We start from the raw sequence: 25881 nt of genomic DNA on the forward strand, positions 1-25881 counted from the left end.
TGAAAAAACTGGCAGTTTTTCCTTCTGTCTTAAATAAGTGCCAATGTACATTAAGAGAGTAAGGGAGAATAAAAATAGTAACTTAGGATATATGATCTCGGTTTTATTTTTTTTGGTACTAAGGATTGAACCCTGAGGGTCTCAAAAATGCTAGGCAAGTGCTCTACCACTGGGCTCTACCCCAAGCCCTGATTTTTTTCTTTTTTAAAAAAATATAAACCTTGGGGATGGGGTTGTAGCTCAGTGGTAGAACGCTTGCCTCACACATGTGATGCCCTGGGTTTGATCCTCAGCACCACATAAAAATAAATAAATAAAGATTGTGTCCATCTACAACTAAAAAAGAATTAAAAAAAAAAAAACACCTTAATTTATAAGTAAATAAGAGATAAAATATTCTAAGAATATGAAACAATCAGATGAAATGACATCCATTTGATATACATAGTTGTTTTTTAAATAATTATTTTTATATTTATTTATTTATTCATTCATTTATTTTGATGATATGGGGGATTGAACTCAGGGCTTCAAGCTTGATAGGTGAGCGCTCTACCACTGAGCTGTAATCCCCAGCCCCAAGCATACTGTTTGATTGAAAAAACTTTCAATTCAACATTGGAATCCTGTTCTTGAGGTCTGAGATCCTCCCATAATGACAGCCTTATATCTTATGTTCAGAATGCATCAAAAAATTTCTCTTGGGAAGCCAGGCACAATGGTGCACACCTATAATTCCAGCAGCTCAGGAGGCTGAGGTAGGAAATTGCGAGTTCAAAGCCAACTTCAGCAAAAGCCAACTAAGCAGCTCAGTGAGACCCTCTCTCTAAAATTCAAAATAGGGCTGGGGATGTGGCTCAGTGGCTGAGTGCCCCTGAGTTCAATCCCAGGTACCAAAAAAAAAAAAAAAAAATGGGAATCACAGTATAAATGCTTCTTCTTCATTTGGGTCCAGACATTCCTTGCTGCAGAGGACTAGCCTTTTGTGTGTTACTATTTTGCTTTAACCACAGCCTTTCCTTGATACAGCTGGAAATGCAAAAATCACAAAATGAAGCAGTGTGTGAGGGACTTCGTGCTCAAATCCGGGAACTCTGGGACAGGTTGCAGATACCTGAAGAAGAGAGAGAAGCTGTGGCAATGGTTATGACTGGGTCAAAAGCCAAGGTCAGGAAAGCGGTAAGAAATTGAATGGGTGCTGGGTAAGCAGTCTTCTGTGAGTCTTCCTGAGTCTAGTCCAACATCCTTACCTATTTCTCCCTTGGGCCTGCCTACTCTTAAAAGTGTCAGAAAAGGGGGAAATGGCCTGCTTATCTTCTATCTTCTGTATTCTGGCTCCTATAATATGATTGTTACAGAGTATTGTGTGTTATAATTTTATTTTAAAAGGCAAAATACCAAGCACCGAGGGTACGTCTATAATCCTAGTGACTGAGGTGGTTGAGGCAGGAGGATCACAAGTTTGAGGCCAGCTTCTGCAACTTAGTGAGACCTGTCTCAAAAAATAAGAAGGGCTGGGAATGTAACAGTGGTAAAGCATATCTGGGTTCAATCCCCAGTATCCTAAAGGAAACAAAAACAACTAAAAAGGGGGAACTTTTAATCTAAGTGAATATGAAAGTATGGTGAATACCTTTAATATGTCTTTTTCTTTCAGCTACAATTAGAAGTGGATCGGCTCGAAGAACTGAAAATGCAAAACATGAAGAAAGTGATTGAGGCAATTCGAGTAGAGCTGGCTCAGTATTGGGACCAGTGTTTTTATAGCCAGGAGCAGAGACGAGCTTTTGCCCCTTACTATGCTGGTTAGTACAGCAGTGAATTTCATGTGGTCTACTCACTGCTCTTTTATAAACCCAGACACTCTCCAGGAAGCCTCTATTTCCTTATCTGAATAGATACAACCAATTCTTAACAATATTATCTCACGTAATCTTTATGTCGGGAGATGAGGACAGTAAGGGACATAAATGTTGATCAGCTTAACTCAGAGGCATATAGCAGGTAAATGCATTAGCCTGTTTGAGCCTAGAGGAGTCGACTCCTAGAGCCCAGTGGAATTCCAAGCTGAACTGAACATAAAATGAAGCTGTACTAACTAATTCAACAAGTTTTTAGACAGTTTTTGTGACCTGATTTTTTATTGTCTGGGTAAGGCAGAGATAACACAGATTTTGGAGACTATTCTTTGTCCATACCCTAGTTACTTAGTCCCCTCAGGCTAATTATGACAAACATATTATTTTATTGATGGTTTATTTTTTCAGTACTGGGGATTGAACCCAGGGGGGCTTTAACACTGAGCTACATCCCATCCCTTTTAAAATTTGTTTTGAGACCAAGGTCTCACTAAGTTGCCTAAGCTGACCTCAAACTTAATATTCTTCTACCTCAGGCTCCTGGGTTGCTGGGATTATAGGCACGCACCACCATGCCCAGCTTTTTATTTTTTTCTCTTCCGTTGTGCATGGAATAAAACCCAGGGCCTCATGCATGCTAGGTAAATGCCTAGCACTACACCCCCAGTCCTGGCTTTTATTTTTTATTAGCCACTTACTCCTATATTATTTAAAAAAAAAAAAAAAATATATATATATATATATATATATATATATATATATATATATCCTATTTCCATTTTAGGGAAGTTGTGGATAGTAAATTGGGATATTATACTAATTTTTTTAAAAAATTTTTAATTGAAGATGAATATAATACCTTTATTTATTTTTATGTGGTGCTGAGGATCAAACCCAGTGTTTTAGGCAAGGACTTCACCACTGAGCTACAACCCCAGTCCTGAGTAATTTTAATTTTTAACTACTGGGTCTTTATGTTGCAGAGGACTACACAGAAAATCTGCTCCAACTACATGATGCTGAGATTGTGCGGTTAAGAAACTATTATGAAGTTCATAAAGAACTCTTTGAAGGTGTCCAGAAATGGGAAGAGAGCTGGAAGCTTTTCTTAGAGTTTGAGGTATGCCCTATTTGTCTGCTTTTTTTTTTTTTTTTTAATATTTATTTTTAGGTGTAGATGGACACAACACAATGCCTTTATTTTTTTATGTGGTGCTGAAGATTGAATTCAGGTCCCGCCCATGCTAGGCGAGTGCTCTACTGCTGAGCCACCATCCCAGCCCCTGCTTTAATTTGGTACTAGGGATTGAACTCAGGAGTGGGCATTCGACCACTGAGCCACATCTCTAGCCATTTTTGTATTTTACTTAGAGACAGGGTCTTGCTGCATTGCTTAGCACCTCACTGTTGCTGAGGTTGGCTTTGAACTTTCAATCCTGCCGCCTCTGCCTCCCAAGCTTCTGGGATTACAGGCATGTGCCATGGTGCCTGGCTACTTGTCTGCTTTCTTAAGAGTGAAATGAAGGGCTGGGGATGTGGCTCAAGTGGTAGCGCGCTCGCCTGGCATGCGTGCGGCCCGGGTTAAAGAGTGAAATGAAGGGTTGAGAAAACATGCCCTGCATTGGAGATATGGCTCAGTGAGTGAATGCTTGCCTAGCATAGATATGACCCTGGGTTCAATCCCCAGCTTTGGGGGAAAAATAGCAAGCAAGCCCAGTTACCAGGTTTCTAATGTCCTATAAATTAATGGCTTAAAGAAGATAGAAGTTTCTTGCTTGAAGGAAGCCCAGATGTGGATAGAGCAGGCTTCTCCAGCTCTGGGCTCCCCACCACTAAGTGGGGACCTCGTCCTCAGGGCCAAGCTGGTTGCTAGAGCTCCCACCTGAAGGGCCACATTTCAGGCAGCCTGGTAGAGAAAGAACAAAGGTGGCATTACCCTCTTGACCCTGAATTAAGGGCTCCTCCCAGTCTCTCTTCACTTGTGTTTATGTGCCATACCAGTGGCTGGCAAGTCTGAGTAATGCTGTCCCAGGCAAATTCTAGTTCTCTTACTAAGGAAGTCAACTAACTTCTCTATTATTGCTACTTTTGCTGTTTTCCTAGAAAACTAGATATCAGGATGAATTTGTATTCTCTGAATTCCTTCTCACAGATAGCATAAACAGCATTTTAGAATTCAGGGCTGGGATTGGGGTGAGAGAAATGAAGCACCAACAGCACAAAATTTAAGGAGAAAATTGTTATTAGGTTCATGCTGACTCTATTAGCATTCACAAGGGTCTGTAGACTTTTAAGCTGAACTCTTTCAAGTTTCAAGTTTATAGGCAGGAAGCTAGGACTCAGATGGAGAGAACCTGGCAAGACCTTACAGCTGTTTACGATCAACTAGTCCTTAGATACTTCTTGCTTCTGGGTGAAAACCAGGAGGAGGAGGAGGAGTGAATATGAACATAGCTAAGGCAGCAGCCTTGTGTAACTCACCACACACGAGAAAAATAAAGGAGTTACTTATGCCATGCTATTGTTGTTAATAAGTTATGACCTGTCAAGCACTCTTGAAGAGAAATAGTTTGGTCTACATATTATCAAGAATGCTTCTAGGGGGCTGGGATGTGGCTCAAGTGGTAGCGCGCTCGCCTGGCATGCGTGCGGCCCGGGTTCGATCCTCAGCACCACATACAAACAAAGATGTTGTGTCCACCGATAACTAAAAAATAAATGTTTGTTTTAAAAAAAAAAAAAAGAATGCTTCTAGTTATCTGCACCATTCTTTAGGTAATTCCCCTGATTTAAAATTTTATTTTATTTTTTTATTTTTAAATATTTAATTTTTAGTTATAGTTGGACACAATACCTTTATTTTATTTATTTATTTTTATGTGGTGCTGAAGATCTAACCCAAGGCCTCACACGTGCTAGGGTAGCACTCTACCGCTGAGCCACAACCCCAGCCCCTAAAAATTTTAATTTATTTTTTGGTACCGGGGATTGAACTCAGGATTGAACCAGTGAGCCACATCCCCAGCCCTACTTTTATTTAGAGACAGAATCTCACTGAGTTGCTTAGTGCCTCAGTTTTGCTGAGGCTGGCTTTGAACTAGTGATCCTCCTGCCTAAGCCTCCTGAGCTGCTGGGATTACAGGCTTGCACCACTGCCCAGCAGTAATTCCCCCAATTTATAATGACTAGTTATATACTCAAAATTACTGTGTATACATTATAAAATAACAAAAGCCAGACATTTAAGAAAAATGAGAAACGTTTGTTTTTTTTTTTTTTTTAAACGCGGGGGCAGTCAACCACTGAGGAAATCCCCAGTCCAACTTTGTATTTTAATAGAGACAGGATCTCATTGAGTTGCTTAGTGCCTTGCCATTGCGGAGGTTGGCTTTGGACTTGGGATCCTCCTGTCTCAGCCTCCTGAGCTGCTGGGATTACAGGCAAGAAAAGCTTTTTTGGGGGGAGGGCAGTGTTGGAATGTGAACCCAGAGCTTCTCATTTCACACTTATTTACTGAGGCCCAAGGATTGAACCCAGGACCTCACGCATTGCCATTGAACTACACCCCAGCCCTCTAAATTTTTGTTTATCTTGTGAAGGTTAATTTAGTGAAACCCAGATTATCTGCAAATTTCCTGGCCACGTGCATTTAAGCTGCATTCTGTGCCAGTATGCTAGAAATACAAGCGCAAGCAGAGGCATCACAATAAGCCCTGAGTTTAGGCCTGCCCATTCCTCCTCACCTTGTATTTTAATATAACATCATCTGATATCCAAACCAAGGAAGGGAACTAGTGGCATTTCTTGCCCACATCTTGCATGGGCTAGCAAATGGGTTTCCCTTGGGTGGGATGGGGTGGCTGAAAAATAAAAGCTAGAATAGCGAAATGACCACAGAACACAGAAAGTAGTTTCAATGAGGGGGTAGACACAGACAAAGCTAACTAGATGGGTCCAGCTTCTAACAAAGAAAGGAGCCCACATTTGCTTTATTTATATTGGAAAACATCAAAGGCTTTCGATAGAAAGTTCTTCACCAAAACAGGATAGAGGTGGGGGCAAGAAGGCTGATCAGTTCCTAGTGTGTTATGCCCATAGGTGCTGCAAGGGACCTTTCTGGTAGAGAAGGGGAATTCACTCGCTTTGGGTGATCTATCCCCGTGCGTCTGCCATGGGAAGCTCCCAGGGCCAGATCTACCCCCTCATCAGTTGCAATGCTAAAAAAAAGGTCCTCGTCATTTCCGGATGGCTTCCTATAGTCATTGTTATATTTATCTGTTATTTTTTAGACTGAAGGAAGCTTGTAGTTTTCCTACCCCCAGTGGATGATCTTGCATATGCCAGGAGTGCCCATGGCTTAAAATGCCACCATTTCTAATGGCTAAATGTGGACAAGAATGTGAAACTCTACAGGTCAATTTAATAATATACATTATGTTATAAGGGCTTAGGAGGAGTAATTGGTCTGACTATCCTAGGTTATACTATCATTAAATAAAATGTATTTTTCACAGAGAAAAGCTTCAGATCCAAGTCGATTTGTAAACCGAGGAGGAAACCTTCTAAAAGAAGAAAAGCAGCGAGCCAAGCTCCAGAAAACACTCCCTAAGGTAATATTGTTGCTAAGAGTTTTTGGCACTTGGCTCTTGAGATACTTTAATTTTTTGTATGTCCTTTGCTTTGTATTAATTTGCCCCAGAAATGTATTCTCTTCCAAAGTTTATGCATTGGGCCTTCAGTGTAAGCAAAGGGCCACTGAACACCAAGGTGTAGTCTGCTGGAACCGCCAAATTAAAGACTACAAATTAGGTGGCTTATACTACAGAAATTTACTTTCTCACAATTCTTGAAGCCAGTAGTCTGAGATTCAAGATGTCATTGGCAGGGCTGGATTTCTTCTGAGGCCTCTGCTTGTCTTATAGATGACAGATTCTGATTGGATCTTCACATAACCTTTCCTCTGTGTGTCTTTGTGTCCTAATTACCATCAGTGATTGAATTAGGGCCCACCCTAATGACCTCATTTTAACTCAACTACCTTTTTTTTTGGTGGTGCTAGGGATTGAACCCAGAGCCTTGTGCTTATGATGCAAGCACTCTACCAACTGAGCTATACGCCCAGCCCTGGACTACTTTTTTTAAAAGACCATCCAGATACACTTACATTCTGAGGTGTTGGGGGTTAGGACTTCAAAATGAATTTTGGGCAACATTTTAGCCCATAATATAGGCAAGCTTTTGAGAAAGTACTGTGGGCTTTATTTTCTATGCTAATAATAGTAATGTTTTGGGGCTGGGGATGTGGCTCAAGCGGTAGCGTGCTCGCCTGGTGTGCGTGTGGCCCGGGTTCGATCCTCAGCACCACATACAAAGATGTTGTGTCCGCCGATAACTGCAAAATAAATATTGAAATTCTCTCTCCTCTCTCTCTCCCTCTCTCACTCTCTCTCTTTAAAAAAATAAATAAAATAATAGTAATGTTTCACATTTTTTTTTTTTTTTGAGTTGTTAACTATTTCAAGATGTTTTCATTTGGGGCTGGGGATGTGGCTCAGTGGTTAGATGGCTTGCCTAGCATGCATGAGGCACTGGGTTCAATCCTCAGCACCACATATAAACAAATAAATGAATAAAGGTCCATCAATAACTAATAATTAAAAAAAAAGATGTTTTCATTTATTCATATATATGACAATATCCCTTTAGGTTGAAATTGTTTTTACAGATAATAAGGGGTAACTTGCCCTTTTCACAGCTAGTAAGAGGTAGAGTCCAGACTGAAACGCAGATATCTGGTTCCATAGTCATGCTTATGCTTATGCTTACATTAATCACTGTCTGGTTAATGTTACTGATTTTACTGATGCTATTTCCAGCTTCAGGCATCAAAACCTCAGTATTCAGACTATGGGTTCTTGCCTTCTTCTACTTTTCTGTGTGTTGTAAATGAACCATCTCTGCTCTGACCTGAAGCCCCATGGGTCTAGCTCCCTGAAGTTAGAATGCTAATGCTGTGGAAAGGGAAAAAAATCTTTTTTTTTCCTTTTTTTTTTTTTTTTTTTTTTTTTTGCCCAGTGGTGGTAGCACTGGGGATTGAACCACTGAGCTACACCCAAACCTTTTTCACTTTGAGACAGGATTCTGCTAAGTTGCCTAAGCTCGTCTTGAACTTGAAATCCTCCTGCCTCATTCTTCTGAGTAGCTGGGATTACAGTCATGTGCCATTGCACCCGGCTTAAGTAGTCAGTCTTTTTTTTTTTAAGAGAGAGAGAGTGAGAGAGAATTTTTTTTTCAGCTTCTTCTTTTTTTTTTTATTGATTGTTCAAAACATTACAGAGCTCATGATATATCGTCTTTCATACATTAGACTCAACTGGGTTTTGAACTCCCATTTTTACCCCCAGATACAGGTTGCAGAATCACAACTGTTACATACTCACAATATTACATAATGGCATATTAGTGAGAATTTTTAATATTTATTTTTTAGTTCTCGGCGGATACAACATCTTTGTTGGTATGTGGTGCTGAGGTTCCAACCCGGGCCGCACGCATGCCAGGCGAGTGCGCCACCGCTTGAGCCACATCCCCAGCCCCTTAAGTAGTCAATTTGGGCTTCAACCCCAAAGATTAAAAGTAACTAACATGTCCTTGTTTCTGGTCTCAGCTGGAAGAAGAGTTGAAGGCACAGATTGAAATGTGGGAACAGGAGCAGTCAAAAACATTTGAGGTGAATGGGCAGAAATTCATGGAGTATGTGGCAGAACAATGGGAGATGCATCGATTGGAGAAAGAGAGAGCCAAGCAGGAAAGAGTAAGTGTACACACAAATTGGGAAAAGAGGAAGATAGTTTATGCATCGTAGCATGTCTGTCAGAGCTCTTGGAAGAATTAGGTAGTCTGTAACAGCTCCTTTTAACTCAGGCTGCAGACCTGGCTCTAGACTTCTAGCCCTGCTTCTGTTCCCATCCTAAAACCACTTCTTACTGGGATTCATAACTGTTGCTTCTGACTTTCACACAGCAACTAAAGAACAAGAAGCAAACAGAGGCAGAGATGCTCTATGGCAGTGCTCCCCGGACACCCAGCAAGCGACGAGTACTGGCTCCCAACACACCAGGCAAAGTGCGGAAGGTAAAATGTGGCCTTTGTGGAGCCCTGCTGGTGAAGGAGTGGGGAGATAGGGTTCTTTGTCCTCTCTCACCCTCTGTACTGCTGAGTTGGAAAAGCAGTTTTCTTCTCCAGGTTGAGTGAATTTGAGAGTAAATGGGTGACTGTAGTTTAATCTTTAGTATTGGTTTATCACAACAGTAAAGGAGTGACCAGCTTTGACGTGTGCCATTTGTTGAGCCCTGGCATTAAACTCCTAGGGACCAATAATTGCTAACATTCTCTGATGATGAAACTTTCAGAAGTTCATCATCCTGTAATTCTACCAGATGCCCACAGTACTGGGTGAAAGACAATTTTCATACTTAATGAATGGAATTTTTAATATCCCTTAATCTCTAGAACAGGAAGTCAGGGAGTAATCATATTTTACTTTCTTTTTAATAAGATGGTTTTTTTGTTTGGTTGGGGTTTTTTCCCCTTTTTTTGGGGGGGGGGGTTTGCTGGGAATCGAACCCAGGGCCTTGTGCATGTGAGGCAAGCACTATCAACTGAGCTATATCCCCAGCCCCAAGGTGTGGTGCATTATTTTTTAAATCATTATAATATAACTACAATACAGCCACTGTAAATATTTGGTGTTCTTTTTGCTCCCACCCCCCAATGCTGGAGGCTGAACCCAGGGATTTGAGCATGGTAGGCATGCTCAAACTGTTCCACCCTGGGCTACATCCTCAGCCTTGTTTTGTATGGAGATAGGGTCTTGCTAAATTGCCAGACTGGCCTCAAACTTGAGATCTTACCACCTCAGCCTCCTGAGTGGGTGGGATTACAGACTTATGCTACTTTCTATCCTTTAAATATTGATACAAGGTCTTACCCAGTTTTCCCAAGGCTGGCCTCAAACTTGCTATCCTCCTACCACATTTGGGCTTCAGGTCTGCATTGGCACCATGTCCAGCCTAGTCTTAAATAGTGTATTTTTACATAATAGAGGTCACATTATTTAATTTTGATATTTTTCTTAACCTTTTTTCCCTGTTATTCCACCCCCACCCACGACTGGGAATAGAACCTACCCAGAAACACTCTACCACTGAGCTATATCCCCAGTCCACTCCCTACCACCCCCTTTTGAGACTGGATCTCACTGGGTTACCAAGATTGGCTTCAAACTTGCAATCTTTCTGCCACAGCCTCCCAAGTCATTGGGATTTTCTGTGCCCACCTGGGTTATGATATGACTTTTTTTTTTTTTTTTTTTAAGTATTTGTTTAGTTGTACACATTACTTTTGTTTATTTTATGTAGTGCTGAGGATCAAACCCAGGGTCTCCAATGTGCTAGGCAAGTGCTCTACCACTGAGCCACAACCCCAGCCCCGGGTTATGACTTTTTTTAAAAAAAAAATATTTGTTTTTTAGTTGTAGTTGGACACAATACCTCTATTTTACTTATTTATTTTCATGTGGTGCAGAGGATCGAACCCAGGGTCTCGCCTGTCTGAGGCGAGCACTCTACCACTGAGCCACAACTCCAGCCCCCGGGTTATGACTTTTTATAGCTTCAAATTATCTTCAGATATACACTCTTTATTACTTGTATATTCTATCCTCTTAAAAACTATTGTCATTTATTAAATTAGTTCCCTATTTGATCTACATACTTTTTTATTATGAAAATGTGATAAACTTTTACAAACATAAATTATACCACTAAGACTAAATTCTATGATTTGTTTTGGATCAGCAATGCTAAGAATATAAAGACATGTGAGGGCTGGGGAATGTGGCTCAAGCGGTAGTGCGCTTGCCTGGCATGCATGCAGCCCGGGTTCGATCCTCAGCACCACGTACAAAACAAAGATGTTGTGTCTGCCGAAGACTAAAAAATAAATATTAAAATTCTCTCTCTCTCTCTCTCTCTTAAAAAAAAAAAAAAAAAGACATGTGAGACAGCTCTTGCTGCTAAGAATGCTGTAAAATATTTCAAAAGTCTGGTTGTGTTAATCACTGTCTGATTCCAATACGATTATGGCAGCTCGTTAGTGTCTTAAGTGTTATCATTGGCTCCACTCTCTGTCAATACTTGAACAAATTTTCAGACGTTGAGTGTTTTTTTTCCCTTGCTTTTTATTCAATTACTACTTTTTTTTTTTTAAACTGGTACATTATGGTTGTATGGGATTTAATGTTGCATATTTGTAAGTTTTATCCTTCCTGGCAACTAGGGATTTAACTGTCACAAGAGAGCAGTTTTATATTTTCTAACATTTAATATAAATAGAATCATAAGTACATATTTTTGTGTATGGCTTCTTTCATTTAGCCTGATTTCTTTGAGGTTCATCCTTGGTGTTGCGTGTATCAATAGGCCATTCCTTTTTATTGTCGAGCAGTATTGCATTCTGTAAACAAATCATAATCTGCTTGTCCATTTCTCCTGCTGAGTATTCTTTCTGGTTTTTGACTATAAAACTGCTATAAACATTTATGAATAAGTATCGTATGGATATATGCTTTTATTTCTGTTGGGTAGAGTGTTTGGGTCATATAATAAATGTCTCATGCCATAAGTTATTGTACTATTTTATAGTTCCATCTGCTGGATATAAACAGGCTTTGAAAACTTCACGTTTCCTCGAGTCCTATATATCAGATGCAGCAGGTTCTTTACTGTGTAGACTCATCTTTCCTGGACTATTTCCCCTATTCTTTTTCCTGTTAGGTAGAAATGGGTTGCTGGAAAGGCTGAATATCAGTAATGTATCTGTTCTTCTCTAGCTGAACACTACTACCATGTCCAATGCTACAGCCAATAGTAGCATTAGGCCCGTCTTTGGGGGGACAGTCTACCGCTCCCCTGTGTCTCGACTTCCTCCTTCTGGCAGCAAGGTAAGCAAGCTCTGTATGCACCGCTTAGTTACCCAGATGCCTCAATCTAGATGTCCTAATTTCTAATCTCCCTGAATTTGGTTATCAGTGAGATGCTCAGAGTTGACAGACATAAGTCAGATTATCACTAGATAATAGTAAAAAAAAAAATTAACAATGAGAAAAAACGTCACGGAGCCTCTCTGGTACTATGAAAACCCTGGGCTGTGTCGAGACTAAAGGTCAGGTGATGGTCTTGTGGTTTCTGTGAGCTCAGGTCCAGTCTTCAACTGATGCTAAGCTAGGTTCCCCTATACATGGGTTCCAGCCCAATGACACTGGGTCACTAGACACAGATACTCAAAAGAGAGGGGGATTCTGCCAAAACATATGTTTAGCCATTTAGCTATCCTACAGGCTATTCTCAAAGGTAGGTATTTTGTAAAATTATTAAGAATTCAAGGGCCTAGGAGTATATCTCAGTGGTAAAATGTAGTGGTAGAGCTCTTGCCTAGCATCAAGTAAAAGTAGTTTTTAAATCAAAAGTATAAATTATAGACATATAAATGTGATATTAGCTCTTGAGTTTGTGTGTGTGCTTATACATTCATCTTAAGGTGACATATGGAACTCTTTCCTTACTCTAGCCAGTGGTCAGTTCCACTTGTTCTGGAAAGAAAACACCCCGTGCCGGTAGGCATGGAGCCAACAAAGAGAACTTGGAGTTGAATGGCAGCATCCTGAGTGGTGGGTACCCTGACTCGACCCCTCTCCAGCGCAACTTCAGCATTAATTCTGTTGCCAGCACCTATTCTGAGTTTGCGGTAATTCACCTTTTCTAATATCTACCAGTCTCTGGGGAGCACACAGTTGGGGCAGTCATTGTCTTTCCAAGGGCACCCAGGCTATCTGGTCAGCACAGGTACCTTGGAGGCTGAGAATCCCTTTCCTGCCTTGACATGAGGAAGGTGAGGGTGGGGGTGGCTGAAAGGAAATGTATAGGAAGTTGGCAGTAGCAACTAGACATTAACTTGGATCCTTCTGCTTAAGATAATACCACTCCCTGGCTGCAGGAGGTGACCCTCTCTAATCATTGCCCTGGTGCACTCTTGGTGGAGTTCTTGGTAATTATCTTCTTTGTTCTTAGAAGGATCCGTCCCACTCTGACAGCTCCACTTTTGGGCTTCAGGTCTGTATGGTAACTCCTGCATGTCCAGTTCCCTTTTTCCAAACTTGTCTATCATCTCCTTGCTTCATTCTCAACTGGGCAAAGGGCAGCACTAACCTATCATCTCAGCTGTGTTACTACAGAACTATTTTAACAAAAGAATTCTATGACAAACTTCAAAAATAAGTATCTGGCTTATGTTTCCTATAATAGGCTGACTGTCAGCCTGCTGACTAATAGAAAAACTTGTTCAGACTTGAATTGGATTCTCAGCCCCATCTAAAGTCAGGTGAAGAATTTTAAAAACTATTTCACAAAAGAAAACCTTCACTCTCCCCAGTTGTGATATCAAAGGCCTAGAATGTGCTGGAAAGAATAGAGGCCCCATCATGTGGGATGGGGAGCCCCAGCTGTGTGCTGCTTATAATGAGGTTCTTGGCCTGTGTGCTGATTATTTCCTGGAGTATATGTCTTACTAACTCAGGGCTGAATCTCAAACTTTGTCTACTGGTCTTTTCCCTACATTTGCCTGTTTCTACCACATTGAGCTGCTAAAGCATTTATGAAGCACTGGATTAAAGTAATTTTTCCAGAATGATTATCTCCTTCTATCCTGCTTTGCATTTACTAACACTTTACTGTAATGCCTTTCCTTAACAAGCTTCCTCCTCCATGTCTTGCCATGAAACAGAAGTGAGGCTGCCCCTTACCCTTTGGGGAATACAGAGTTAAAGCCTAAGCTGCCTTCTCTCTTTTTTTTCCCCCCAAATATTTATTTTTTAGTTGTAGTTGGATATAATACCTTTTTTTATTCATTTTTATGTGGTGCTGAGGATCAAACACAGGGCCTTGCGCATGCTAGGCAAGTGTTCTACCGCTGAGCCACAACCCCAGCCCCTGCCTTTTCTCTTAAAAGGATAGAGAATGGGACATTTGCCCAGGGCTATATAGCTAGTGTGGAACATTTAAGCCAGCTTCATATTCTGGCAGTTTATTCCAGTTTATATTCCTGGTAGTCGTTCTACCTATAGAAATAGTGTGCCACTCTGGCCAGCTGTGTGCTGGACAGAGGGTCGTGTTTTTCTCTTTTGCTTGCTCAGCCAAGGCCTATTTTATCCACTTGGGGCCCATTTTATCCACTGCCTATCTATGGCTGATCTTGGGGGGGGTTCATTTGTTTTGGTTGTTAAAGCTAATAACACTCCACCAGGCAGCACCAAAGTCACTGACTAAACTAACCTCTACTAATATCTGTCTCTCTCAGGGGTCACTCAAAGCTTTACTTTCTGCTTTTATGCCATGTGCTCCAGCATGAGATCAAATCACCAGCAGGTTACAAGGCCCTCAGCCCCAGGGATTGGTAGATACATGGTCTGGCCCATTGTTTAAGGGCTCATGAAAACAAAGCTTGTTGCTTACTTAGTTTGGCAACTCCAAGAGTAGTTCTGTAAAGTATAAGGGATTTCTTGGGTGAAGTTTTGACTGGACTGGCAGAGGAAAGGCGTGTGTGTGCATGCGCTCAGTCTATGACTAACCCAATGGTGCTCAGTTCCTCACCTATTCCTAATATACTAGGGATCTCTGTCTCAAACTCCTCAGGGGACTTTCTGTTGACACTTAACTAGGATTATAAAGGAAGGGCATGCACGATAGGAGCAGTACTGCCACTGATGTTATTTATTTTTTCAACAGCGAGAACTTTCAAAGGCTTCCAAATCTGAAGCTACTTCTCGAATCCTCAATTCAACCAATATCCACGCCTGAGAAACCCTGACCAGCCAGCCACTGTGGCTTCCTGTGCATAGATTGGACTTATTATACAGGGGTGGCTCTAGTTTTTCTTTAAATGCGCTTAAAACCCTGGACAGGTTCTGTTACCTTGGGCCTAATTTAAAGACATGAACAAGAGTGACAGATTGAAAGTCTGTTATGGGTTTAGTGAGTCCATAGAGAGTTGCTTTTATTTTTTGACTCAAGAAATATTTTAAAACTTAGTTTATAGCTGTAAGTACAAATATTGGCATCTGGGACCTAATTTCTTTCTCTACTCCAGGATTCTACTTTTCAAAGCACGATCACCGTTGTATAGAAAATGATTGACTAGGCCCAACCTTGGGGGATGAGAAATGAAGTAATTTTGGCATGTATACTTGTAATTAGCAATTAACATTGTTTTTTGTCTAGGGGTGTTCAGTTAATGATGTAGCTATATAGCTTTGCTCTCACCAGAAGGCCTGTCCCCACCAATCGGGACAGCCTTCCTCCCAATGAGGATGTCTGTGTGTCAGCATTTGAGGTGGCCTGATACAGTGCCAAAGATGACAGAGAGGCTAGGAGCACCTTTGTTAAATTGTACAGTGTGTTATATATACAGTGCAATCCATTTATGTATGTGTGTGAGTGACACACATGCTTTTCTGGACTGTTTCTTCAGAATTCTCTCTGGGTCCACTGTGCCCCCCTGTGCCCAAGTTCTTCTATCCCTGCAGCTGCCAGCCCAGTTGGGAGGCCGTCTGGGTAGGTTGGGTCATTTCTGTTGTGGAGTTGAGCAGCTTTGCACATGTCACCACTGGGGACGTTTTCCTGCTATAGCTTCCACAGATGAGGCTCCTTCTTTACCTACCCTCAACATCACTACTGCACTTCCCGGAGCACTATTATTTATTCTTATTGTCTGCCTGCGCCAGTACTACTGTTGACACATTAAATGGTTCTCAAAAGCTTACCAGTGTGGACTTGGTCTATAGGTGTAAGCCATGCTGTTAGTCATGTCCTGTTTTTAAAATATAAATATATTCTTAAAAATAAATTAAAATGTGTGTAGTTACCTTTCAAAAAGATACCATGGCGTTTTTTTTCCTTGGTTTATTTTTCCCCACAACCAACTTTTGGTTGATTTGGCCTGTGGAAAACAGAAAAGACCAAAAGGATATATGGAAATTTTTCTAGTTAGAACTTTTGTTATTTTGTGTCCTTTTTTGGGGGGTAGGGGGGTTGGGAATGGAGGGGAGTACTAGGGGTACTAGTACTGGGGGTACACCCAGGGATGCTTTTCCACTCAGCTACATCCTCAGTTCTTCTTTGTTTTTTTTAATTTTGACAGGGTCTTGCTGAGTTGCCCAGGCTAGCCTGGAACTTGAGATCCTCCTGCCTCACAGCCTCATGAACCATTGTACCTGGTTTCTTTTTTGCATTTCTAAATTAAGAAACTCCCATTCTTTATTTCTCTCAAAGATCTTTTTCCATAACTCCAACAACTGAAGTATTAGGAATCTTCCTAATTCATTGTCATTTGTTATATTTTTAAAGATGGACACAACATCTTTATGTATTTTTATGTGGTACTGAGGATAGAACCCAGTGCCTCATATGTGTGAGGCAAGCGCTCTGCTATAACCCCAGCCCCTGTCACTTGTTATATTAACAGGAATTTGCTTTTATAAAAGTGAGCTTTATAAGCTGGGCATTGTGGTGCACACACCTGTAGCCCCAGCTACTTGGAAGGCTGAGGTAAAGAGCTGCTAGGAGCCACAAGCAAATATACGATGTATGGCACCTTTGGTTGTAAAGTGACGCCAGCTAGCCACTGAGATATGATTATGTTAAGATTTACATTCATATGGAAATTGGACTCCCGCTGTTCACCCTGGCCTGCTACCAATTGTACTCCCGCTGTTCACCCTGGCCTGCTACCGGACTCATGTTACCGGTTCCGGGGACGGGAGGTTCTGGTAGACGCCCGCGTGGGAGGACCGGGTTTGGCTTGCCGGCGCCTACAGAATATTGGCGGCTTTTTCAAAATAAAGTTTTATTCCTGCTTGAGTGGCTCCTGATTCTGTGCCCAGCCAAGACTGCGGCAAAGAGCACTGCAAAGTTTGAGGCCAACTTCAGCAACTTGGCAAGACCCTATCTCAAAAAAAAAAGCTGAGGCTGTAGGGTAACAGAACACCCCTGCATTTAATTCCCAGTACCAAACAAACAAAAAAAGTAATAAGCTTTGAGGTATAACTGACATAAACTGCACTAGCAAAACTGTATACTTTGATAAATTGATAAAGTGCACAGCTGTGAAATCTTCACCCTGATACCAACTGCTGATTTGCTTTCTGATGCCGTAGATTGCGTTTTCCAGAGTTTTTTATATAAGAATTTTTTTCTTTTTTTTTTTTTTGTAAAGACACATTACCATTATCTTATTTATTCATTTTTTTGTGGTGCTGAGAGTTGAACCCAATGCCTCACACATGCTAGGCAAGCACTCTACCACTGAGTCACAACCCCAGCCCATATAAGGAGAATCTATAAAATATATTCCTGTTTGATCTCGTTCTTCCAGTACTACTTTCATTATTTTGAGATTCATCCATGTTGTTGCTTGTATCCACAATTCATTCCCTTCTGCTGAGCAGTAGAATTATACACCATATAATAGGGATATATGATATATATCAGTTTATTCATGTTTGTTTTATGTGTGTGTGTATATATATATATTTACCTTTGGGATGTGCCCGTTTTTGACTGTTAAAATGGAACACTTCTTCAACACTTAACCAGTTATTTATAACTCTGCCTTAATCTTTAATTCTTGCTTGCACAGAACTTGCAGCTATTCAGAGGAATTTATTATTTTTACAGGCTTTTCGCTGAGTAATGTATCTAGTTCTGGCCTGTGTTGTAGCCTTCTCAATCCCTAGCATATGAGAGCTTTTAGAAACCTTTCCTCTGTGTATCTCCTTTCCTGACCTCTTCATCTCCAGAAGTTATGTTTATTGCTTATGCCAACTATTTGTCCCTTGTCCCAGATTGCTGCAGCCAGTACTTGTACTTTTAAAAAGAGTTTCAGAATGAGATCCTGAATAAGTTATACTCTGTGTATGTACAATATGTACATATTGAAATATACTGTCATGTAAATCCAAAAATAACAAGTAAAAAAAAGAGGACTGAGCTTGTGGTAGAGCGCTCACCTAGCATGTGCAAGGCCCAGGTTCAATCGTAAGCACCAAATTAAAAAAAAAAAAAAAAAGAAAGAAAGGTATTTGTCCACCTATAACTAAAAAAACATTAAAAGAAAGAAAAAATATAAATAAAACCATCCAGTTCTTGAGAGCCTACAGGATAAGTCAAAACCCACAACCACAATTCTTTGAAAAAGACCATACAATTTATTAGTTGGTTTTGTGGGAGATGAACCCAGAGTTTTCTTACTTTGCCACTTTCAGTGATGTTCCACTTCTAAATGTGTCTATATTTTAAAAGCAGCTTCAAGACAGACAAAGCTAAAACTGGTAGAACTGAAAAGAAAAATGAACAAATCCACAGTCAAGGACTTAACAACCCTCTCGCAGCAATACAGAATAGCTAGGTAAAAATCAGCAAGACTAGACGAACTAAACACTACCCTAGCACCAATCAGCCAGACCTAAGTGTGGAGAACTCCAACCAAAATCTGTTATTAGTAAAAGCCACATTCATCAAAATAGTCAAATAAATCATAACAAATTTGTCTTAAAAACTGTAATGATTGAGGCCTGGGCTTGTGGCTCAGTGGTAGAGCACTCGCCTCGCATACATGAGACCCTGGGTTCGATCCTCAGCACCACATAAAAATAAGTAAGTGAAATAAGGTATTATGTCTAACTAAAAAAAAAAAAAAACTTGTAATGATTGAAATAAAATGTTCTTGACCATAATGGAATTAAACTATAATAGAAAGTTTCTTAGGAAGTACACATACTTAGAAATTAAGGCAAATTCTCAAGGGAAATCAGAACATTTTGAATCAAACGAAAATACAACATATTGATGAATTACAGGGAAATGAGTGAAAAAAATGACCTATAGTGGTTCCTAGTCTTGGCTGTACATTAAAATCATCTGGGTGAGAGTAGTGGCGCACATCTATAACCCCTGTGACTCGGGAGGCTGAGAAAGGAGGATCACAAGTTCCAGGCCAGCCTAAAACAAATATTAACATCTGGGACCTAATTTCTTTTTCTACCCCATGATTCTACTTATTGAAGCACAATCACCATTGTATAGAAAATGACTGACTAGGCCCAGGTTTGGGGTGAAAACTTAGCAAGACCCCTGTCTCAAAAAAGGGTAGCAGTGTACTTCAGTGGTAGAGTATTTGCCTAGAGTGTGCAAGATCCTAAATTCAGTCCTCGGGACAAAGAAAAAAAAAAAGGGATGTAGTGGGAAAACTTCAAAACCCATCTATGTCTAGGCCTCACATACAGAGTTTCTGATTCATCATCTGGGACACTGGCCTGTGTCATCAAAGTTTCCAGTGTTCTCCAAGTGTTTCTATAGTGCAGCAAAGTTAAGGCCCCTGCTCTAAGGTGAAGGGGAGTGCTGTGATGGAAAGGGACAAATACAAGGACATTGGATGCTGGCAATGGTTTTCCCTAACCTGAAAAGGAGTTCTTTTTTTCTCTCCTCACCTCCCAAAAGGGAGTTTCACAATTGTTAACTTTATAATTTTCTAACATATATTTTGTTCACTTTTCTATATTTTATAACTTAAATACATACATACACACATGTCAGGTCTTCTCTTTTTCCACAGCATACACATAGGTGTTCCATGGCCCACAGGTGACTGTCTTCACTTGCAGCTGTTTCTCTACAAAGTATTCCACAAGGCAGGGCTGATCCACGCTGGTGCTATCCTTGTGGCCAAGCTGTCCATATTTACCTGAAGTGAGATGAGCCTCTTTGCCATCCTCTCCAATAGACCTTGCTACTTTTCCATGCAGCCCACGGACGGCAGCCAGGAGGGGATAAGGTTTACACCCACCCCCTGCTGGTGCTTGCTCTGTGAATCCAGGAGACTGGAGCCAGAAAGCCTCTAGGGCCAGGCTCAGGGTCCCAAAAGTCCAGTGGCAACCAGTTATTACAGGCAAGAGGTTCCTCCAAGCTTCCTTGCTACCTACACCAAAATGTTTAGCATAGATTTCCATTTTATCATTTTCTACCTAGTGCCAGAACACACAAACATGTTTTATAAATGCTGTTAAACACTCCCTTGCATGCACACTTATAATCCCAGCTACCAGGGAGGCTGATGGAGTAGGATCTCAAGTTCAAGGCCAGCCTTGGCAACACAGCAGAAAGGAAGATGTCATAGCTCCCCAGCCTGTCAGTCCTGATGTCATCTCCTATTTCTCTGTTGGTTGTAGACATTCTCTGGAGTGTGCCTAGATCTGTTTAGACCCCAGGAAGGGAGCACACAGCTTTTCAGTTCTGTACCTCCAGTAATCAGGTTGAGACCCCTGCTTCTTCAAGATGATGTAGCTTTGTCACCCATCTTTATTTCCAGGCTTTTCCTACCCTTGGCTTAAGGATCACGAAAACAATCCTTATACTTACCCCAGCCCCAGGTGTACAGCTCTCCTGTTCCTAAAACCAGAAGGACAATAAATAGCTGTCAGTATTATTCTATTCTATGGCAAGACATTGGTCTAGCCTGGCCTGGCACAACCCATAGCCAGCATGTCACAATCCTCACAAGATATGTGTGGTGTGGAACAACATATTCTCTCTTTACAACTGTCTAATCAAATTTGATGTGGTAAAGGATCCAGTGGAAAAAGTTTATCTTCCCATATGTGAACTGAGTGGCCTGCATCTCGCAGCTACTGAGATCAGGACACTGGATGAGGCAGTATCTGAGTGTGGAGGAGGCATAATCTTCTGGGCCTGACAGGCTGGGGAGCTATTATTAAAGCTATTTGCGGATAGAAGCTTGATTAAATGAGTAAGTATGTAAAGATGCCTTATACTTGATGGCAGAGCACTTGCCTCGCACGCATGAGGCACTGGGTTTGATCCTCAGCTCCACGTAAAACAATAAATAAACAAAACAATATCGTGTCTGTGTATAACTAAAAAAAAAAAAAAGATAATACTCTTTGCTGAGGATGCACCTCTCCTCACCACCTCCTCCCCCAGTGTTGACCACTCCCTTTTCTGTAGCTCCAGCTAGAACACAGGTAGAATGCCTTTTCAGTCCATCCTGGAAAAGCCTGCCCAGCCCCACTCACTTGTCACTACAGCAGTGTGCCGGGATCCACAGCTGGCTTTGACTACATCTGAGCCCAGGGGAAGATCCAATAGAGCTGGGAAGGGCTGTACAGCTATGAAGGGAGCAGGGGCTCCATTCTCAGCCCCAGATATTCTATTCACTTCAGAACCATCTTCATTCAGACCTGTGGTTTTGGAATGTTTATACTGATGATTATTAACACTGAGTATTAAGCTTATTCACACATTATCTCATTGCTACAACAGATCTACAGAGCACATTATTCTCTGGCTTTAAAGCTGATGCTCCCACCATACTCACAGGAAGTGTTAGAGTTGACAGGCTTGCAGGCTGCACAGTGCTGAGACTGGCATTAGCCTTGCCAATGCTCCCCAGTAAGGGACTCAAAATCCTGTGATATAGTCTGGGGTGACAAGGATATCAGGCTTTTGAGCACCGTAGCTCTTCAGCCAGCATACATCCAGGAGTAAGAAATGATAGCAACATTGTGAGGAGATGACTCTGAAAGTCATGTTGACCCTCACCTTCCTCTGTAAAAATCTTCTTATCCTCTGCCAGGTTCCTTGCAGGCAGGGCCAGTTGCCCCGATTCATTCCAGCCCCAGATATAAATATCCCCTGTTTCTGAAAGAGATCAAGGGGACCCATTAAATAGACCATGAACCCCTGTTCACCAATCCAAACTTCCCTAACCCTCCCATTAGCTTCTGGGCACTACTAAAGCCTGCTCTGCCCAAGTGGCACTCCAGGCAAAGGTGACCTCAGACTCTAGTGGCTTACTTGTCTTAGGTTCCCTGATCCTTAATTCTTTCTGGTTACCTTTCCCTTAAATTAAATCCCTGCTGGACTTTCTCTATTTTCATTTTTAATTTATGTTGCTAAATCAATCCCCCCACACACCCAAACACACCATGGTAACCCCAGAATTTCTACAGTATTATTTCCCTTTCAAACCCAATGAGGCAGCCTGTGCCCCTTTTCAACCCCACCTGCCACTAGTCCTGTTGCCTCTTGAAGCTCTCGCCTCTCCTGTACCACTGCTGCTCTAATACCATCATGTTGAAGCAATGGCCCTAATGCTAAAAATTTGCTAACAATGATAACCTTATAAAGGTTATTATTCTATGATGGTTTTTATGCACTTTTTTAAATATAATCCTTGAATCCTCACAGTAACCCACAAGAAATTATATGACAATACCCCTATTTTACACAATATTACCACTTTGTTCAGGAGATAACTAAGGCACAGAGACATTAAGTACCAGGCCCAAGATCACAGAGGCAGAATGATGATTTGAAGGCATACTTTGATGCCTCCATGCTTCAACCTGTACTCCAAACCTAAGCATGCCAATTCATCCTGGTCCTTAAGTGTGAGGTCTACCATTGGGCTATTTCCAGTCCTCTGTTCTATGCCCTCTAGCCCAAAGGTTCTTCAGCCTGGCTGCCAAACCAGGCCCACTACATTAGAATATGGGGAAAGTAACTGAAAAAGCTCTAGTGATGTAAGTAGCAGATTAAGAGCCCTAGTTACAGAGATCACTTACTGCCAGTCACATGCTCTGTGTGGGCTCCAAGAGGCTAGGAAATAGCTGTCCCTGGATCACCCATATGGTTTTGAACTCAACACATCCAAAGTGAACCTCCTGGGGCTGGGGATATAGCTCAGCTGGTAGAGTGCATGCCTGGAATGCACAAGGCCCTGGGTTCAATCCCCAGCACCACAAAGAAAAAACGGAACCTCCTTATCTGGCTCTAGGTCACCACCACAGAGTCACACCCACCAACCTCATCCTCCCTCTAGGCATCTCAGGGTCCAGTGTGCCAAACATCACAGCCACCTGGGCAACTTCTAGTCTTTTCTCTGTTCTCCTTGACTGGGCTGCCCCTCATCCTTTCATGTTTTCCTGGATGGGTATTTCAGAAAGTTGACCCTGGCTGCGGGCAGGTGGATGGGAGGGGTACTGAGAACAGTAATAGAAGTAGAGAAACATCTGAATCGGCCCAGGTGTGAGAGGGCAGTGGTGGAGGCAGAGGGGCTGAATTTGAGAAGCACTGGGGAGTCATACAAATGAGTGGGTGTTGACTAAAGTGTGATGAGTTTTAAAAGAGGCCTGAAGAGGCTTCCCACCAAAACTGGAAGAAGAGGGAGGTGTAAAAAGATCATGAGCTAGTCTAGAAAAGTACTGGGTCACTCACCACTCACACACACAGAATGCCAGCCACCAGCCGCCACCTCGGCCATGGGTAAGCCCTGCAACGCCTCCAAAAGCCTTGGTTCCAGCTCTGCCTCCAGCGTCCCGTGGCCCAGCTGTCCGTGCCTGAGCAGGGGAAACCCTAGTCAGCTCTGGGCACATTAAGGGGCCCCCCCTCCGGCTTCTCCTAATCGCTTTCAGCTGGCCCTCACCTGCCCCCGCCCCAGGAGAACACCTGGCCAGCTGCGCACAGCAACAGCACGTGTTCCGCGCCCAGCTCTAGCCGGCGTGCCCGCAGCTCCGGGACCAGAGTCCGGCTGAAGGGTGGCTGCGGACTCACGTAGGCGCAGGCGCCAGGCAGCAGGGGCAGCGAGCCAGCTCCAGACTCATCTCGTGCTTGGTCTTCCACCTCAGCCTCAGGCGCCAGCTTCTGGGTCCAAATGGGCGCCCCACGCAGCGCCGAGCCGGGCGTCCACGCCTGCAGTTCAGTCTCAGACTCCTTCCCGGTGCGAATCACCACGAGGAGTCCCTCCGAGGCCCAAGCATCCCTGCAGTCCTCTGCCGCTCCATTAATGGAGCCAGACAGCTCCAAGCGACCTGCACCTGCGTGGGCAGACCGGGGACATATACCCAGAGTAGGGTCTAGGCAGAGGCAGGGTGCCAAAATGGATGGCTAGGGAGGGAATGGGGCCAAAATGGGAGTTCTATCCTGGAGTGGCCATATGGTAGGGTGTAGTTTGCCTGGGGCGGGGCTGGAATCGGGATCAGGTGAGGGTCTCACGGGTCACGAAGGCGGTGTAGCTCCAGCTCGCGCTAACGCGACAAACGTCGACGCCCGCCCGCAGCGGCTCAGGATTGCGCACCTGGCGCCCTCGCCCGGAGCCCAGCGCCTGTCCGAAGCCACAGAAACCGAAGCCGAACCAAGCCCCAGGTCGCTCTCCGGCCATGCTCCGCAGCGCCCTCTGCCGGCCGCCACCCGGCTGGGGTCGCAAGGTCCCAGGGATAGGGCTGGAACACAGATGCTTCTTGCAGACCAGCAAGGGTGCGACACCCTGCGTATCTGGCCTCCCAGGAGCTGGAGCTTCCTTATCTACAAAGTGAAAGAAATGTTATACTCCTGATTACAGGGAAGAGGGCTGAGCGCAGGTTCCACCGACTGCACAGTGTTCTTCTCAACAAAACCGAGGAAGTAGAGAGGCAGCTCCGGCCTCACCCACATGCGCCTCCGCAGCCAACCGATGTTCTTAACCTGAATCCAAATCCATTTCTTCAGCTTTACAAAAGCGGTGAGACGGGTGCTGTTTGTATCTACCTCTCAGAATTGTAATGGATGCAAATAAAGGCTTTGGTATGTTGTTGGCTTATTAGGTTCAGTCTGGGGGTTCCAACAGCAATGCCACTTTCTCGGTAAGTTAGGCTTGATCGGAATTTTACAAGGATTTTCAAATCTCAGAAATCAGCTCATGGGTCCCCCATCCCCCGTGTCTGCTCCCAACCCGGGGGAGGGGGGTCTCTGACCTTGATCCTGGCCCAGTACCCTCCATCCCTCAGGAAAGTCCTTTCTCCAGGTAGCGCCGCGGAGAGCAGCTTTGAAGAGCCGCGCGCCAAGCGAGGCCATTGGCTGCAGCAGCCTTCCTGGGGCCAATCACTGTTTGGTCCCACTATCGCGATAACGTCACTGTTTCGGAGGCTGCAGGTAAGTGCTCACCTCCCAGGGAGTCCCGCGGGGTCGGCCAGACCTACGCTGAGTTAATACAAGCCAATCTGTAAAGTGGGCCTGAAACCTTCGGTAAGTACGGACACTCACAGGGCGGAGGAGGAGCTCGGATTAGAACCACCGAGGGAACACTCACTAAGAGTCTAGCTAAAGCCCGAGTAACAGGGCCTTCCTCGCCCTTAGCCAGGACTGACAGGATCTCTAGCTCCTTCACTACTTCCTTCAGGCTGATGGCGGCAGCTCACTACTGGACATGCGCAGAACTCCCGGGCTAACGGGAAGCGGATGTACTGGGCGTCTCCGCTTTTACTTTCCACTGATTGGCTTGGGCCCTGTCATTCACGCTTCGGAGGCCTCTGAGCCTGGAACTCTGGTTTAGGCTCTGAGAGGAGGGAGGGTCCTGGAAGGTGAAAAGTCCCAGACCTGCACCATTCTTCCAACCAGGCTCAACTACAGAAGAGACGGGTTTTTCACAGGAGTGAAGACATACACTGAGAAACTAATGTGACTCCATTTTTAAAAATAAATAACAGCAGCTTCCACCTCAAGGCCTGTCCTAAGGAAGGGGGCTGACCCTTGTCCTTGGAAAAACCCACAGAGCACTCCTAAGTACATACCCACCCTGCTGAGTTGTTTGTAAATAACAGGAGAGGTCTGCAGCGCCAAGTGTCCCTGACTACCTTAGGCTAGGTGAGGACCCATGGCAACCCCCTCTAGCAACCTCCAATCAGCATAAGACAATGAAAATATCTGGAATGCACGATGACCCCCAAAAAGTTTATGGTGGTTGATAACATGATGGGAAACCATGTAGTTTAGCACTTACACCCCTCGTGGCCTAAACCAATCAGTTCAAATTAACCTCCCTCTTGTACTAGCCAATCACCCCTACCCAACTTGTTCCC

The 25881-nt window shown here is 43.1% G+C and overlaps 2 protein-coding genes across 13 annotated transcripts in view; one reads left to right on the forward strand and one right to left on the reverse strand.

The window, feature by feature from the left end:
• The window catches only part of PRC1 (protein regulator of cytokinesis 1), a 28619-nt gene extending 12789 nt beyond the window's left edge, over positions 1-15830 (forward strand). The window contains exons 6-15 of the mRNA XM_081290862.1: positions 1030-1179; positions 1658-1805; positions 2843-2979; positions 6374-6469; positions 8527-8673; positions 8883-8993; positions 11752-11862; positions 12489-12665; positions 12989-13030; positions 14702-15830. Of these exons, the coding sequence (XP_081146988.1) occupies positions 1030-1179; positions 1658-1805; positions 2843-2979; positions 6374-6469; positions 8527-8673; positions 8883-8993; positions 11752-11862; positions 12489-12665; positions 12989-13030; positions 14702-14773 (1191 nt within the window). The 3' untranslated portion in view covers positions 14774-15830. The remainder of the gene's footprint in view (positions 1-1029; positions 1180-1657; positions 1806-2842; positions 2980-6373; positions 6470-8526; positions 8674-8882; positions 8994-11751; positions 11863-12488; positions 12666-12988; positions 13031-14701) is intronic.
• On the reverse strand, positions 350-25781 carry RCCD1 (RCC1 domain containing 1). 12 transcript variants are annotated; one of them, XR_014021580.1, is made up of 13 exons: positions 24778-25780; positions 24041-24349; positions 23472-23862; positions 23264-23385; positions 21587-21685; positions 21061-21225; positions 20387-20416; positions 20047-20220; positions 19556-19946; positions 18221-18306; positions 15838-15911; positions 1634-1687; positions 350-1114 (listed from the first exon to the last, which is right to left on the reverse strand). XR_014021580.1 is itself a non-coding variant. In XM_081290877.1 (11 exons), the coding sequence occupies exons 1-10, from the start codon at positions 24875-24877 to the stop codon at positions 19561-19563; spliced, it is 1674 nt and encodes a 557-aa protein (XP_081147003.1). In that variant the 5' UTR covers positions 24878-25779; the 3' UTR covers positions 18155-18306; positions 19556-19560. The 12 variants fall into 12 exon arrangements, 10 of the variants coding, with proteins under 10 accessions (XP_081147003.1, XP_081147007.1, XP_081147006.1 ...); XR_014021581.1 differs by lacking the exon at positions 18221-18306 and having other exon boundaries at positions 351-1114; XM_081290877.1 differs by lacking the exons at positions 350-1114; positions 1634-1687; positions 15838-15911 and having other exon boundaries at positions 18155-18306; positions 19556-19712; positions 19815-19946; positions 24778-25779.
• Positions 25782-25881: the final 100 nt, after the last annotated feature.

The sequence above is a fragment of the Spermophilus citellus genome (genome assembly GCF_964194105.1).
Source record: "Spermophilus citellus genome assembly, chromosome: 4".
NCBI lineage: Eukaryota > Metazoa > Chordata > Mammalia > Rodentia > Sciuridae > Spermophilus > Spermophilus citellus.